Raw genomic sequence first — 14,643 nt, forward strand, 5'->3', positions numbered from 1 at the left:
TCAGTCCAGGCCTAGGTCCCGGTGGATACATAGATCATAGGGAGCCAGTCATAGGTTCCCGAGTAGACCGAGGACCCCGGAACCCAGACTCAGGACCCTATGCAGATGGAGGGCCAATAGGGAGTTTCTTTTTCCTCTCTTCCTTATTTTGTGCTTATTTTGGTTAGTTAGCATTGAGGATAATGCTAGATTTCATTTGAAGGGGTATCCCTATTTGGATGACTGTATATATTACATTATTTTTTCTTTTATTCTTTCTTTTTACCTTGGGATTGTACATAATTTTATTATTTTATTGCACTTTTCGTACTTTTACTTTTGGTTTGTATATAATTTTACGTTCCTATGTATATATTCATTCTCCATTATGTATATTCGACTTAATCCCCTCGTGTATATATTCATTTTACTTTCCACATTTTCCTTTCATAGCTTCTTGTTTTGAGTTTTTTCAATAAGCCTTTGGTTTTCTTAATGTCACGGTTCTTCCCAAAGATGGAATTTGTGCGAACCGGGTAGCTCTTCCTGATGATGGATGGCATGACAACCTTCTTAAGGGTTTAAGACTGTTTTCTTTTTGCTTTTTAGTAGCTAGTTGGTAAGGGTGCCTCAAGAAAAGCTTCACTTGGGCCTAACACATTTGCCTTTGATCCTATGGTCAAAAACAAATCGTTGTGTATAGGATGGTAAAAGTTGTTACCTTGAGACTCTTGTGTTGGCCGATAATCATCAAGTGGTTTTTCGGGATCATTGTGTTGCTCAAATATTAGCTGAGGTTGTTGTGATCCCCCATCTCTGTTTATTTAGCAATCCCATAGCTTGTGTGGTGAGAATTTGAATTGCAAGTCCAAGTCCCGAGCCATTAGTCTAGAACTTGCCCTGAATGTTTGTCTAGGCGAAATCCTAAGTGTAATTTAACTTAATCTGGGATTTGGATTTCAAATTCCCAGACTTTTTCTATGAATTCCTAAGTGTGTGTGTGAAGATGGGTTAGCGCGGATGTGAGGACTATACATGAGAGAGTGAGTGTGGGAGAACTTTTTGTGTGATTTCTCTGAGATTGAAGTGAGAGCAAGTGGTTGCTAGTAGGGGTGTTCAAAACCGATCCGAAATCGAAAACCGAACAGAGTCGAAGCTTAATGGCTTACTGGTAACGGGGTTAACGGCTTAACGGACGGAGAACGGATTAAGATTTTTTTATTAACGGCTTATCGGTTTGGGGGCGGATTATTCAATTTTCTTAACGGATAATCCGTTAACCCGTTAAGAATATATATATATTCAAAATTTATTTTGATTTATATATATTATATATAAAAAAAGACAAAAAACCTTGACTTTAGTTTCCACTTTCCAGTACTTTGTCTGTCTAGTGTCTAGGACTAACGTTACTTGCAGTGACCTGGAGCTAAAGCTAGTTGGTATATTATAAGTCAAGTTCATCGAAGCCAAAGAGTTGACTAATAAAGACATCATTGAGAAGTCTGATCCTTTTGTTGAGTTATTTATACGTTCACTACGCGATAGGACAAAGACTAGCAAAGTTATTGTAAGAGAACTTCCATCTATTATTGTCCTTCTTAATTTATTTATCTCCTGATGAGGAATGTATAACGCCAGATTTTGTTTCCTTTGTTAAGGATAACTGTTTAAATCCGATCTGGAATGAGCACTTTGAGTTCATAGTTGAAGACATATCCACTCAACATTTAACAATTAGAGTTTATGATGATGAAGGGATTCAGGCTGCTGAATTCATTGGTTGTGCTCGAATAGATTTGAAAGACCTTGAACCCGGTAAAGTGAAGGATGTGTGGCTGAAATTGCTCTAGGATCTGGATATACAACGGGACAACAAAAACAGAGGATAGGTAAGAATATGTTGATATGTATGTCTGGTGTAATTTCGATTTGTGAATATGTATGATAGGCCGATAAACCGCCCAATAACCGCCCGATAAGAGCTAAACTGATACCAATCCGCCCGATATCTTATCGGGTGGCTAACGGATTAGTGCATTTAAAAGCCGATAACCGTTAAGCCAAACCGTTAAGAGTAATTAACCGCCCAATCCGCCCGATAAGCAGCCCTAGTTGCTAGGGTTAAAAATAGGGGGGTTGTTCTCTTCTTCTGAAGGGAATTAGGGTGTTTACGGTTTTTGACAAAGAGGGGAAGATGAAACGACGTAGCTTTGGTGTCCAGCTACGTCGTTTTGGGTAATGAAGAAGGTGGAAGCTGGACCTGGTATTGGACTGAGGGATTTGGGTATTGGCCTTGGGCGGATTATGGGCAACTGGGTCATTTAGAAATGGCCCAATCGGTTTAAAAGCTGAAGATGACCTCTTTTCGTTTCTTTCTTTCTTTTCTTTGAATTTTCAAATTCTAAACAAATTAATTAAAATTCTAAACAAACTAAATAAAATCCTAAATTGATTCTAACTTAACCTATTTTTGTAAACTTAACCTTACTTATTTTCTATTATCTTAACACTAATTAATTTAAAACTAAAAGCTAAAATGTAGACATGACTATTGTATTTTGTAATTTTCGTTTAATAATACAACTAATAAACGTAATTAAATCCTAAAAATGCAAGTAAAAACCTAAAATGCTATGCAATGAAAATTTGGACATTTTTGTGGTATTTTTCAGAATTTCTGAAATATTAAATATGTACAAAATGCGACTAAATGCAAACAAACAATTTAAAGGGGAATTCCTAAAATTCTATAAAATCAAAAAAAAATCTATTTTTATGGATTTTGTAGGAGTATTTTCATCGGGCAAAAATTAAGTGCTCACATTAGATACACTCTGAAAAGATTAAATGTGTATGGTGATTTTCGTCTGCAAAAAGTGTGTAATAGGGATTTGGTCCAATCTTTTCTGGTATGCCCACACATCCATCGCAACATTCTCATTTCTACTACTTTCATCTTCTGGGCATGAGAGGTTATATGATAAAGTATGTGTATAAAATAAACATGTCTTGCATTTAGTAATAAATTTTTACCCTCAACGAGAATGTTGAGTCGCTATCGCACGAACTGCTGATACTTACCTGCACTAAAATATTGGAGATTCACTGTAAAACTTGCCTTAGAAAAATCTTACACTAGAATAGAGGGAAATATTAGGGCCTATATATAGCACGAGTTCTGTTAATAAACTTACTGGACTAAAAAGGGCAGCTTGGTGAACAAGGTATCCGGCTTTCACACAGATTCCGGAAAAAACACATCTCAAAAGATGTGATGTAGATAGCCCACCTTAATACAGGCATATCACTATATTGGTTTAACGGGGCAAAAGTTTCTAGCTTCCATCTTTAAAACTATGGATCACAACCTTCCAACGATGTCGAACCTCACAGATCGATAATGATGTAAACACCAAACATTGGATAGATTCCAAGCTTGTCAATCAAGAGGAAAAAAGTACGATTCCCTCTATTCAACTAACTGTCCTAAATTTAGCCACAAGGTCACAATTATAAAATGTGCAGTAAAATTACTGTTAGCATATACCATTTCGACGGATAAAGTTTTAAAATAATTGAAAATTCTTTTTTCTTTAAAAAAAAGTCATTATTAGTTAAAGTTTTCTTAAAAAGCTTTTTTTTTCCCTCAAAATTATATGGGTGAAGAAGTTCTTTGCCGCGCTTCTCCAATCAACTATCTTTTGAAGCTAAACATGACACACAAAACTTCAAAATTTACTGTCTATACTCTATACACACCATGTTTCGCGCAAACTTCTTTTTCTTCATGTTTTTAAATACAAAGCTTATATAAAAAATTTCAATATGTGATCTCTTGCAACCGGAGTCAATTAACGTATTTGATAATATTTCTAAACTTGAAAACCACCCAATATTGTTTTCTCAATTTTAAAAACTTAGATGATATATATGACCCTCAAAATTAATCAATTTAACATGAAATTCACAACAACGGAAAATTTTAGTAGTTCAGTTGGTTAGCTACTTGTGAATTTATAGCTTCTACCTGTGTTCTAGCTTGTTGGAGAGCTAGATTTGCCTCAATTTTTTGCCTCAATTTTTTGCCTCCTTACTTCACCTTTTTCACATTAATTAGCTTCGTTGTTTCAAGAGTTTCTGAGCTTCTTGTGGATCAATATACTATTTTTCTCTGCATTATTTACTAAAATATTGATCTCAGTTTTGCCGATTCTAGAAAATCACCCATCAGATCGCCATCGTTAACCATTGGTCGTTAAGGCGTATTCTCAAAATTCCTATATCTGCGACTATAGTAAAAGGAACTTTTATTTTGTGGGTGAGGGTTTCATTCCCTACCGTGTAATCATCTCCCTTATTTTCCTCTTAAAAAAGAGAGGCTAAAATGGAACCAATAACCATTAAGGGGTTGTTTGATATGATGGATAAACAAAAATAATTATGGGATAAAAATTTAGTACGCCCTAATCCCTTGGTTGGTGACTAATCCTGGGATAACTTATTCAGGATTAAAAATAATATCGAGATAACTTATACCTTACGGAGTGTGAAATAGTAATCCTAAGATAAGTTATCCCATGATAAAGCAGTAAAATTGACAAACTCAGGATTAATACAATATACCAAATAATCAGTAAGAAATAATATCCGGATAAGTAATCCCGGCATAACTATTCCCGTCATAACTAATCTCATCATAACTTGTCTTCAAACCAAACGATCCCAAAAGATTGTAGCAGAATGGAAGGATCCCTTTACCCCTTACTCAGAGATCCCGAGTTTAAGCTTTCGGAATAAACAAATTCTCAAAATTCTAAATTAGTCCGGATTTCAAAGTGGATACTTAACATAGGGTGGGAAGCAAAAAAAAAAATGGAACCAAGAGAACGACCAACATTCCAGGGAAAAATAATAAAAAGAAGAAAAAAAGTACGTAGTATTTTATTATTCATGGTGGCGTTAGAATTGGGGTCCCTTTGCACAAGGTTCCAAAGGCCTTTTGAGCTCCTATAAATACCCTGACACCCTCCCTTGTATTTTCCATCAAAGAACCAGCCCAAACAAAAACAAAATACCAATTCCATCATCTTCATAAAATTCCCTTTCTTTATTTTCCTCATTTTGTCTTTAATTTACTTCAAGATGTCAGCACAATGTGTTAACTTCAACTTGTCTTTAAAGATGGAAGAAGCAGTAACAACAGATAAACAAGGAATAATGTCAATTCTTGGATCAGACACTGATCAAAGAAGCATTAAAGCTGCAGCTTCTATTAGAAGAACTCTTTCAGCTGATATGTCATCCAAGAAATGGCTTTCTAAAAATGGTTTTTTCTCTTCAATGAAGAAAATTGCTTCCTCTGAAGAGCTAGTTGCTCTTTCCTCTGCTGCTCATAATTGTGATTCTTCTTCTTCAGATGGAGAACATGATCATGACGAACAACTCAACAAAGATCAGCCAATTACAAAATTTGATTGGAGTTCAATTCTATCTTCAAAAAATGAAGAAGCTGACTCATCTAAGATTCCATCACCTTATATTCATCCTCTTGTTAAAAGATCAGGCAGTTCTTTGAGTAAGAAAAGTCTTGAAATTTGTACTGAGAGTCTTGGATCAGAGACTGGCTCTGATTGCTTTTCCTCTTCCCCTCCTAAAAATGGAGACTTAGAAAATAACAAAGATGATCAACAACAACAACAACAACATTCCTCTGTCTCACAATCTTGTGAGGATATTCCAGTTGTAAAATATAACTATAGGAAAAACCTATCTTCTCCTAGATCTTTTCCTCCTCCTCTTCCTTCTGTTCACATGCAATCATCCAGACAAAATGGTAGACTGATTCTTGAAGCAGTTTCTGTTCCAACTATGAACTATTTCCATGCCCAACGTGTTGATGGCCGCCTTCGTCTCACCTACATCAATCAAAATGATTCTGCAGCAGATCAGCCAGAGCTAGAAATGGCGGATATTGATGATCAAGTTGAAGAGTTTGAGCAAGTGTTTGACAATATTAGTGTGATGGAAAAAAGTTCAAGATTGTCAAATGAGGTGATAAATGTGAACAAATCATCAGCCCTGATGATGTTAGAGAAAAAAAATCAACTAACGTGGTCTAAATGTGTTAGTTTCAGCGTGACACCTGGTTATTTCGATCTTAACAACAAGTTCAACAACTCACTAAACTCGATGATGAAACATGAGGTGAAAGATAGTATTTTTAGAGAATGCTACACTTGTCCTTCAACGATTAATCAGTCACCACCACCACCGGCAGCTGCAGTCTCTTTAAATGCATACGATTACTTTTGGAGGAAGAAGCCAACAGTGGCAAACATTGTGAATAATTCCACTACTGCAGACCAATGCAGCAAGAACAACTACTATAAGCAATTTGTAGCAGTAGCAGCAGCCAATGGTACTGATCTCAAAGCCAGTGGTACCACAAAGATAGCAGCATATGAGCAGCAGCAGAACTTGGTGCTAATTAGAGGGAACAAGACATCTATGAACAATTTGGTGCCTTTGTTGAGAAGTTGCAAAGAGCCAAAGAGATCACTAATAATTTGGGAGCCTTACTGCATTGCCACCTCCTAATCATCATCATCATCATCATCATTAACTCAAAGTAATAATCAAAATATTTGATTAGATCCATATACAAATAAATATATTTAATTTACAAAAATGTAATATGGTATCATTACAAATATGATTTTCCTCTCTTAGTTTTTACTCTTTTGTCAAAAATGAGTTTTGTATAGCCAAATAAAGAAGAGAGAGATCAAGAAAGATTTCAATGGAGGTCAATAACAACCATTTTTATCTTATTTATTATGAGTGTTTTTTTCTCCTTTTCTCTTTGAATTGATGATGTTGTTTTTTTTGTTTCTCATTCGATATTCATATTAGGGGCCGATTAAATTTGGATTCGAATGAGAAAATTTCATATTAGGAGGTAAAATATTCTCTAACAAAAATTACTTTATATCTATAACTCGAATATGAGATATTTGATTAAGAATGAAGGAACAATTATCAAAGTTAATATATGTTGTTGTTAATAGCAGTAGTTATAGTGTATAGCTAGACAGACAAAATCTTTTTAGCCAACTTTGACCTGGTGGAGTGTCATGTCTCTGTCTGTCTGTCCCCGCATCAGTTGGATTCTCTTGTCTTTCACTATCTCTTTTTTCTTCTTCTTTTGCTTGTTCCAACCAAGCCTAAATTAAGTGGTATTGCTTTATAGGCAGACAATGGGCATCCAGGTTTCCCTTTGGGAAGTTTCTGTGAACCTGAGTGCGCTGTGCTATAATTTTAAATTATGCTATATTTCAAAATTTTATTCAAAATAAATAAATAAACGTATGAAACATAATATAAATAATGTTGAATGACTTTGACTTCTCTAGACTGACAGCACGTGGATATTTTACATAATCATATTAAGTTATTTATAACAAAAATATTTTTAAAGTAAGTCTAATATCTTAACTTCTAAAAAAATAAAGTAACCTATTGTGAAAAGGTTAAAATATATTCATAGTTTAATAAAAAAAATTACTTTATCAGTATATTAAGTTGTATATGTCTTTAAAAGATAGACGAGTTGTTCAAGCAAAAGTTATTCTGTTTAACTAACTAGGCACAATATCTATATCTACATCTATATTTATATTATTATAAAAGCATGAATAAAATATTGGATTACAAAAATAACTTGTTAATATTAAGCATAATAACTCATAATAAAAGGATATAATCGGAATTCTAGACATTAGCCTTGTAATCCTATTACTTTTAGGATATACTTCTTAAAAAATTCCTATTACTAATTTAATTTTAAAAATAAAATATATTATATTGTCCAAATCTATTTAAAAACAGGAGAGCTCATATATGATTATAAAAACACGAATATAATATTGATAAATCAAAATATCTAAAATATTAAACAGAGAACTCATAAGGAAATGACATAGCTATAATAACTTATTTTTTGGACTGCAATAACTTCTCTGTTAATTTTTTTAATATATAAAATTTTAAAATTAATGCAATCTTGTCTATTGAACTCTTATTAAAAATATGTAGGAAGGTTTAATAAAATCAATTTCATAAGAATCCTCCATATTGGTAATACATTACCACTCTATGATATTCAATACCAAAAAAAAAATTAATGCTAAACGGAATACATAAAGTATTGAAATTGAGAAAATATTCCCATGATAATATATTAATATATTATATTTGAACTGCTTTCCTACTCAAATAATATTTTTTTATTATTAATTTTTTGTTTAATATAGAACAATATACCCAATTATTAAAGAACAACTAAATTTTTTTTAAGAATATAAATGTGTGAGAAAAGAAAGAAAAACGTTGGTAAGAGCCAATACCATTAATAATTTTGCAAACATAAATATCAAAAAGTGAAATGTTATCGATCTTTTTACTCTTTAAAAATAAAATTTATGGTAGATAAAATTATAATCATGGTTAAATATTCAGAAAATGAGATGAACTAATATTAAGAATCTAAATCAACAAAAAATAAATTATATTTTATGTTAAAACCAAATAATCAAATTTTTCCATTAATTATTTAGCAAGAGAATCCAATTAAATTATTTTTTAAATTCATCATATGAGTAAAATTATTTTTCAATTAAAAACATCTTAGGGAACATAAATATATTTCATAAATAGAGTGTTAGAGATTTTAAAAAAATAGATCACAAAGTAAAAAAGATTAGTATAATATTAAGAAGGTCATACAAGTGTTTGAAAAAGAACAATCAAAGCTAAATCCTGAACAAGAATAAGCTTTCAAGACTATATTATAAAAAATCGAATCTGGTATAGTGGGATTATCCTTTGTATATGCCTCCGGCGAAATCAAAAAATATTTCTATGTCATGCATTACTTGCAAATATCCAATCAAGGGGCATGATATTGTTAGCAATAAGAACAAGTGGTGTACCAACAACGATTTTATTATGAGGTCGTACAACCCATTTTAAATTTGATATACTTCTTCAAATAACTGAAATAACCATCATAAATATATCAAATCAGAGCAATAGTGCTAAATTTATAAGGAAAGCAAAAGTGATAATATGGGATGAATCGCTTTTGGCTAAGCGTCAAACGATCGAAACAATCGCCTAAAGTTTTAGAGATATGTTGGATATCGATGAATCGTTTGGTGAAAAAGTAATAGTTTGGGAGGTGATTTCTGTCAAGTACAATTAGTAGTTCCAAAATTGACCAAAGCAGAAACTGTAAAAGCTAGCTTGCCAAAATTATACTTATGACCTCAAATAAAAAATATTCAAATGACAAGAAATACTATAAAAGTAAGAACATATCCAACTTCAGTGACTTCTTGCTTCGTGTCGGAAACGAATAAGAGCATCGAGTAAAAGATGATTTGGTTTTTCTAGAATACTTGGTTATCAACCCCAATATTTACATCATTAGACTAAAACATAATTTATGGAAATTACATGGTAGAAATTAAAGAGCTATCTTAGCTAGCAAAAATTGAATATATTGATCAACTAAATAAAATGTTGATTGCTAAGTTTTATGGTAAAAATAAAATATTTTTCAGTTTTGACTCAACTGAAGATGATACCAACAATAACTATTAGAAGAATATTTAAATACTTTCATACCAAATGGCCTTCTACAGTACAAGTTTGTTGTCAAGTTCATTATTTTTTACCTATGTTAGTGTCACAAGTTTGTTGTCCAGTTCATTATTTTTTACCTATATTAGTGTCGCTATATATATATATAATAGACTAAGTTAAAATTGATCTTCTATTGCATATAGGTTAATTTTGAAGAAAAATATGTATGTCATGCTACTGAAAATATAGATCCGCTGAATAGCTTATGTAATAATACACATATGGTATATAGAAGTTTTGACAATAACGTCATACATGCAGAACTTATGATACTATTCAATATGCTTCTAAGTATGTGTTTATCCCCAAATTCAACTTTTGTCTTCCGAAACTAAAGAATATCCTTTTAAGTTTGTATGAAAATAATTTTAAGTATGTTTATATTTTGTAATTATAATAAATAAAGCACAAGGACAAACATCCTAAATATTAAATTGTATTTACCACAATATATTTTCTTACGAATAACTATATGTTGCACTTTCAAGAGAGATATCAATATCGACAATAATAGTTCTGGTATAGCATAGTAACCAAAGCATTAGAAGGAAACATATACAAAAAAAACATTGTCTATATAGAAGTATTCGATAAGATACCATCACATTAGATACCTTTAAACTACAATACATAATTATCTACGTAATATGACTAAAATTGATTATTTATATATGTTATTATGATATCCTTTAATTTTGAATTCACGTATTATGCTAATGTAATAATATTTTTCAGCATTTAGATGATTATTGTAATATTATATATAAATTTTCTCTCATTAATTAAATTTATTATTCTTTCATATAAATAAAATTTTAAATCATCATATGTTATTATTAACGTGCAACGCACGTTTATAGATACTAGTGTTATTATAAAAGCACAAATATTAAACGATAAATATTGAACGACTAAAATATTGATAAACTTTTATACCCTTTGAAAAGAGAATTAAGCTCCATTCTATATATGTTGGATAAAATTGTGACCTCTATTAGCATTTTAATACTAGATGAACTAATATTTAAGATTTTGAAGTTGGCTAAGAATTCGTTACGTCTCCTACCAAGACAACATTTTTGAGTTTCAATAATAAATACCTAACTTAGTTTAGAAAAACTATTATCATTAAGTTTTCTGTCGTATATCAACTAAATTACTTATTGATTGGAGATATGCCTCATGTTCCGTTTAGAATTTAAGTGCACCAATTCTATTTGAATTGCAATTGGAAAATATTTGGTTTGTAGTGACATTGTAACTCTTCCAACTTGCTTCGGTGCTCCAATATTTCTATAAAGAGACTCTTTTCACGGATTACAAGCCATGAAATTTAAGTACCTCATTTTTGAATTGATAATGATACTTAACCGTTGATCCTAGGAGATAAACTTCATATATTTTTTAAACCTACAACCATATTCTTATAGCGTCAGATTTGAAATTTTTTAGTTCGTTGTTTCATAATTGTTTTATGTGTTCTAATAAAATATTACTATTAAACCATCAAAACAAATATTATTTCCCCTACATCTCTTTTTTCTTTTGGTTGCTTCTTATTTGCTTTATATGTGCGTCACGATTAATCATTCAAAATAAATTTCAGAAAAAATCTTGTTGATAAGTACTTTCACTTGCCCAATCAAGATTTATATTTCAAATGTTCCAATTTTACCTTTGTTCGTTCAATTTCATTAGTTGTCATACCAGTCTATCACTTTTTTTTGGTCTAAATCCTCGTATGAATTTTTATAAGAAGAAGATAAAACGTACTATTGCTTTAGGTACATATTCTCTACCAATTATCGTGGGGGACATCGTGCACGTTTGTAGAGACTAGTTAAAAAAAAAGACGATTGATAAATAAATAAAATATGTATAACATGCCAAGAGTACCTTATCGCATGTAATCTTAAACATCTCATGACTTTTTTATCGATATAAAAGCACATTATAACAAGTAAAATATATAGTTAAAGAGCTTTCTAATATAGAAAATTATTTTTTCAAAACATACCAAAAGAAAAGAGTAACAAGGAAGTAGTAATTTATTTCTTTATTTTTTAATTTGTCGATGTTTTCTCTCTTTGCCAACTCTATTGCTCGACATGTAAGACCAACAAACATAACAAAGTGGTGTATATAGAAACACACATACTGGATTTACGCCATGTGCAAAATATGTTGGAGTATATTCTTAGGAAAATTACATAAATTGAAAAATGTCCAGTGAAGTGTTAACAGCTTATTATGACTTCGCTCTTGTGACTCTATTTTCTATACGGTAGAACAGTGTTTTTCTAACTTATATGTCTATGTATACCTGTAACACACTTGTATACATGCAGTGAATTAGATCAGAAATTCTAACCAAGGAATTCAAACAATTTCTGAGCCACCATATACAATAAGTTTTTCCAAGGAAATCAACAATTTATATATACACGAAAAGACTTGCTTATCAAGATTTATGAATTGAACTCCTTCAGACCATGTAGTTCCAACCATGTATATACCGTGCACACACATGTCACATATGCATACATAAACGGTTATATACTATTTTCTTTTCTATTCTTTTTGATTTTTTTAGTGGGGATTACTCAAGAAATTCTTGTGAAAAATGAGTCTTTATACCTGTTTCGTTCTAACAAGAGAAATATTTTTGCAAAGACGACCTGCTTTATATTTCTTTGACGTTTATAGTTAGACATTTATAAGCCAAAATATGATAAGAACAAGTATTCATACTTAGCTTGATCCATCCAATACTTATTCGAATCACAGGGCCAAGGGGTGGTGTTGGATAGAGTTGTGCTATAGAAGCTTAATTTGATGATAGTGAACAGAACCATATGCTCTCTATCCAAACCTATATATATGGTCTCTTTTGTTTCACTACGATTCTTTGCTAATGGAAATAAAGATGGAGTCATTATCATCCACCTGTGCAGGTGTTTTAATAAATGTTTAGTTTATTAGACTAAAAATATGATATACATTGATGTATTCTAGCAGTATATAAAAACGTATTTGGTTTTACACGGTATACATTTGGATAAACTTTTCTTTTTAATTTAAATTTAATCTTAGCTCACGTTGAGTATGGCATAACACTAATACCACATGTACGGTATAAATAATCTCAGAATTGCTTATACTGAAATAAAAGATTCAACTAAATACGAAATTATAAAATAATCGCACATTTTATCCCGAAATAATTCTCATTAGACTCTAGCGCTTGGACTAAATGAAATAAATATGTTTTATGGTAGTTTTTGTATAGAGCCACCTCGTTCAGCTGATTGCAATATGTTGACTTGTTTTTACACATTTATTTTAAATTCAAATCGTGATATCTATTTAAGCTAAACTTTCACTTATCAACAGCCAATTACTCAGTTCTTGGAACTGAATGAGTCCATATTTTGAATAAAAATCTAGCTATTGATCGTTATATAAAGAGTATTTTAAGTTAAAAGTTTTCTCGTACCAAATGAGTTTTTTTAATAAACGTAATAAGAAATTCACTTAGAGGGTGTTTGAATTGGCTTATTTTAAGTGATTATTGACTTTTAAGAACTTTTCTAGTTTTTGTGATGTTTGACAATAATAAAAAGTGCTTAAAAACACTTACTTTTAGGCATGAAAAGTACAAAAATAAACCAAAAGCCAAAAATTGGGTATTGCCGACTTATGACTTTTAACTTATAAGCTAGTACTTTTTATAAGTCAATCCAAACACCCTCTTATAATGTAAAAAAAATAACTACATTTTGGAACAGAAAGAAAAATTGAACATTAATGAGAAAAGAATACATACTATTGGTGTTACATCCACAGCCCTCTTTATCTTTTGAGGTCATGATTGTTTCCCTGTAAAACAATATAATTGAATTTGTAATGTGATTTATAGACACGTGAATTAATTTGATCCAAAAATATTAAATAAATAAGAATAGAAATAAATTGATCCAAAAAACTTGAAGGAAATACAAGCCTGACTGTGGGTTCATGTCACGACTCGGAATCCCATCCTCGGGATCGTGATGGTGCCTAACATCTACTTGCTAGGCAAGCCGACGTTATTAAACTAATTATCCAGTTTTTAACAATTAACACAGAGTAATGATATTTAATTATAAATAAACTCAGATTTTAATACATGGTTAATAGAAATAACGCGATGCTACTACTCCACATGAGCAACTAGAATACTACATATATAGTCTAAAACAAAGCACAACTATTTGAGACTAGATAAACAGTGTAATAGAGAAAGAAGGAGACTTTAGGGCTGCGGACGTCGTGCAGGTATACCTCAAGTCTCCAAATATAGCTGAATCCGAGCAGAACACCACTAGACGCCGATGTGATCAACACCGGTATCTGCACAACAAGTGCAGAAGTACATCATGAATACAACCGACCTAATGCACTCTGTAAGTGTCGAGTCTAACCTCGACGAGGTAGTGACGAGGCTATAACAAGACACCTACGTACAATCCTGTACAGATATATACATAAAGCAATAAAATAACAAGTAGAATTATTAAAATATTAATTGGGAGGGGGGAATGCAAAAAGGGAGTACGATAAGAACGGCAAGGACAAAAAATACCAAATAATCCTTCCCTGATAAACAATAATAATGCGACTGATTAAATCATCAAGCCGAGACCAAGTAAAGCAATAAAATCAACAAGGGCATGGCATCACCCTTCGTGCTTTTACTCTCGTCCTCACCATATAATATCATAAATAAAATGGCACGGCATCATCCTTCGTGCTTTTACTCTCAACCTCACATGATACGATATGATGATAAGCAATCAAATGTACGACATCACCCTTCTTGCTTTAATCCTCACAACCTCTCAATAGATGATAATGTATGCAAATAAGGCACAACAACACCCTTCGTGCTTTTCATTCTTCTTCACCAAACAACAA

General features: G+C 31.7%; 1 protein-coding gene across 1 annotated transcript; it reads left to right on the forward strand.

The window, feature by feature from the left end:
• The first annotated feature begins 5,042 nt into the window (after positions 1–5,042).
• Positions 5,043–6,816, forward strand: LOC104237167 (protein FAF-like, chloroplastic). The gene has a single exon (XM_009791262.2). It carries the CDS (start codon positions 5,125–5,127, stop codon positions 6,577–6,579), a length of 1,455 nt encoding a protein of 484 aa, XP_009789564.2. The 5' UTR covers positions 5,043–5,124; the 3' UTR covers positions 6,580–6,816.
• Positions 6,817–14,643: the final 7,827 nt, after the last annotated feature.

Source organism: Nicotiana sylvestris, chromosome 11 (genome assembly GCF_000393655.2).
Source record: "Nicotiana sylvestris chromosome 11, ASM39365v2, whole genome shotgun sequence".
In the NCBI taxonomy this organism is placed as follows: Eukaryota; Viridiplantae; Streptophyta; class Magnoliopsida; order Solanales; family Solanaceae; genus Nicotiana; species Nicotiana sylvestris.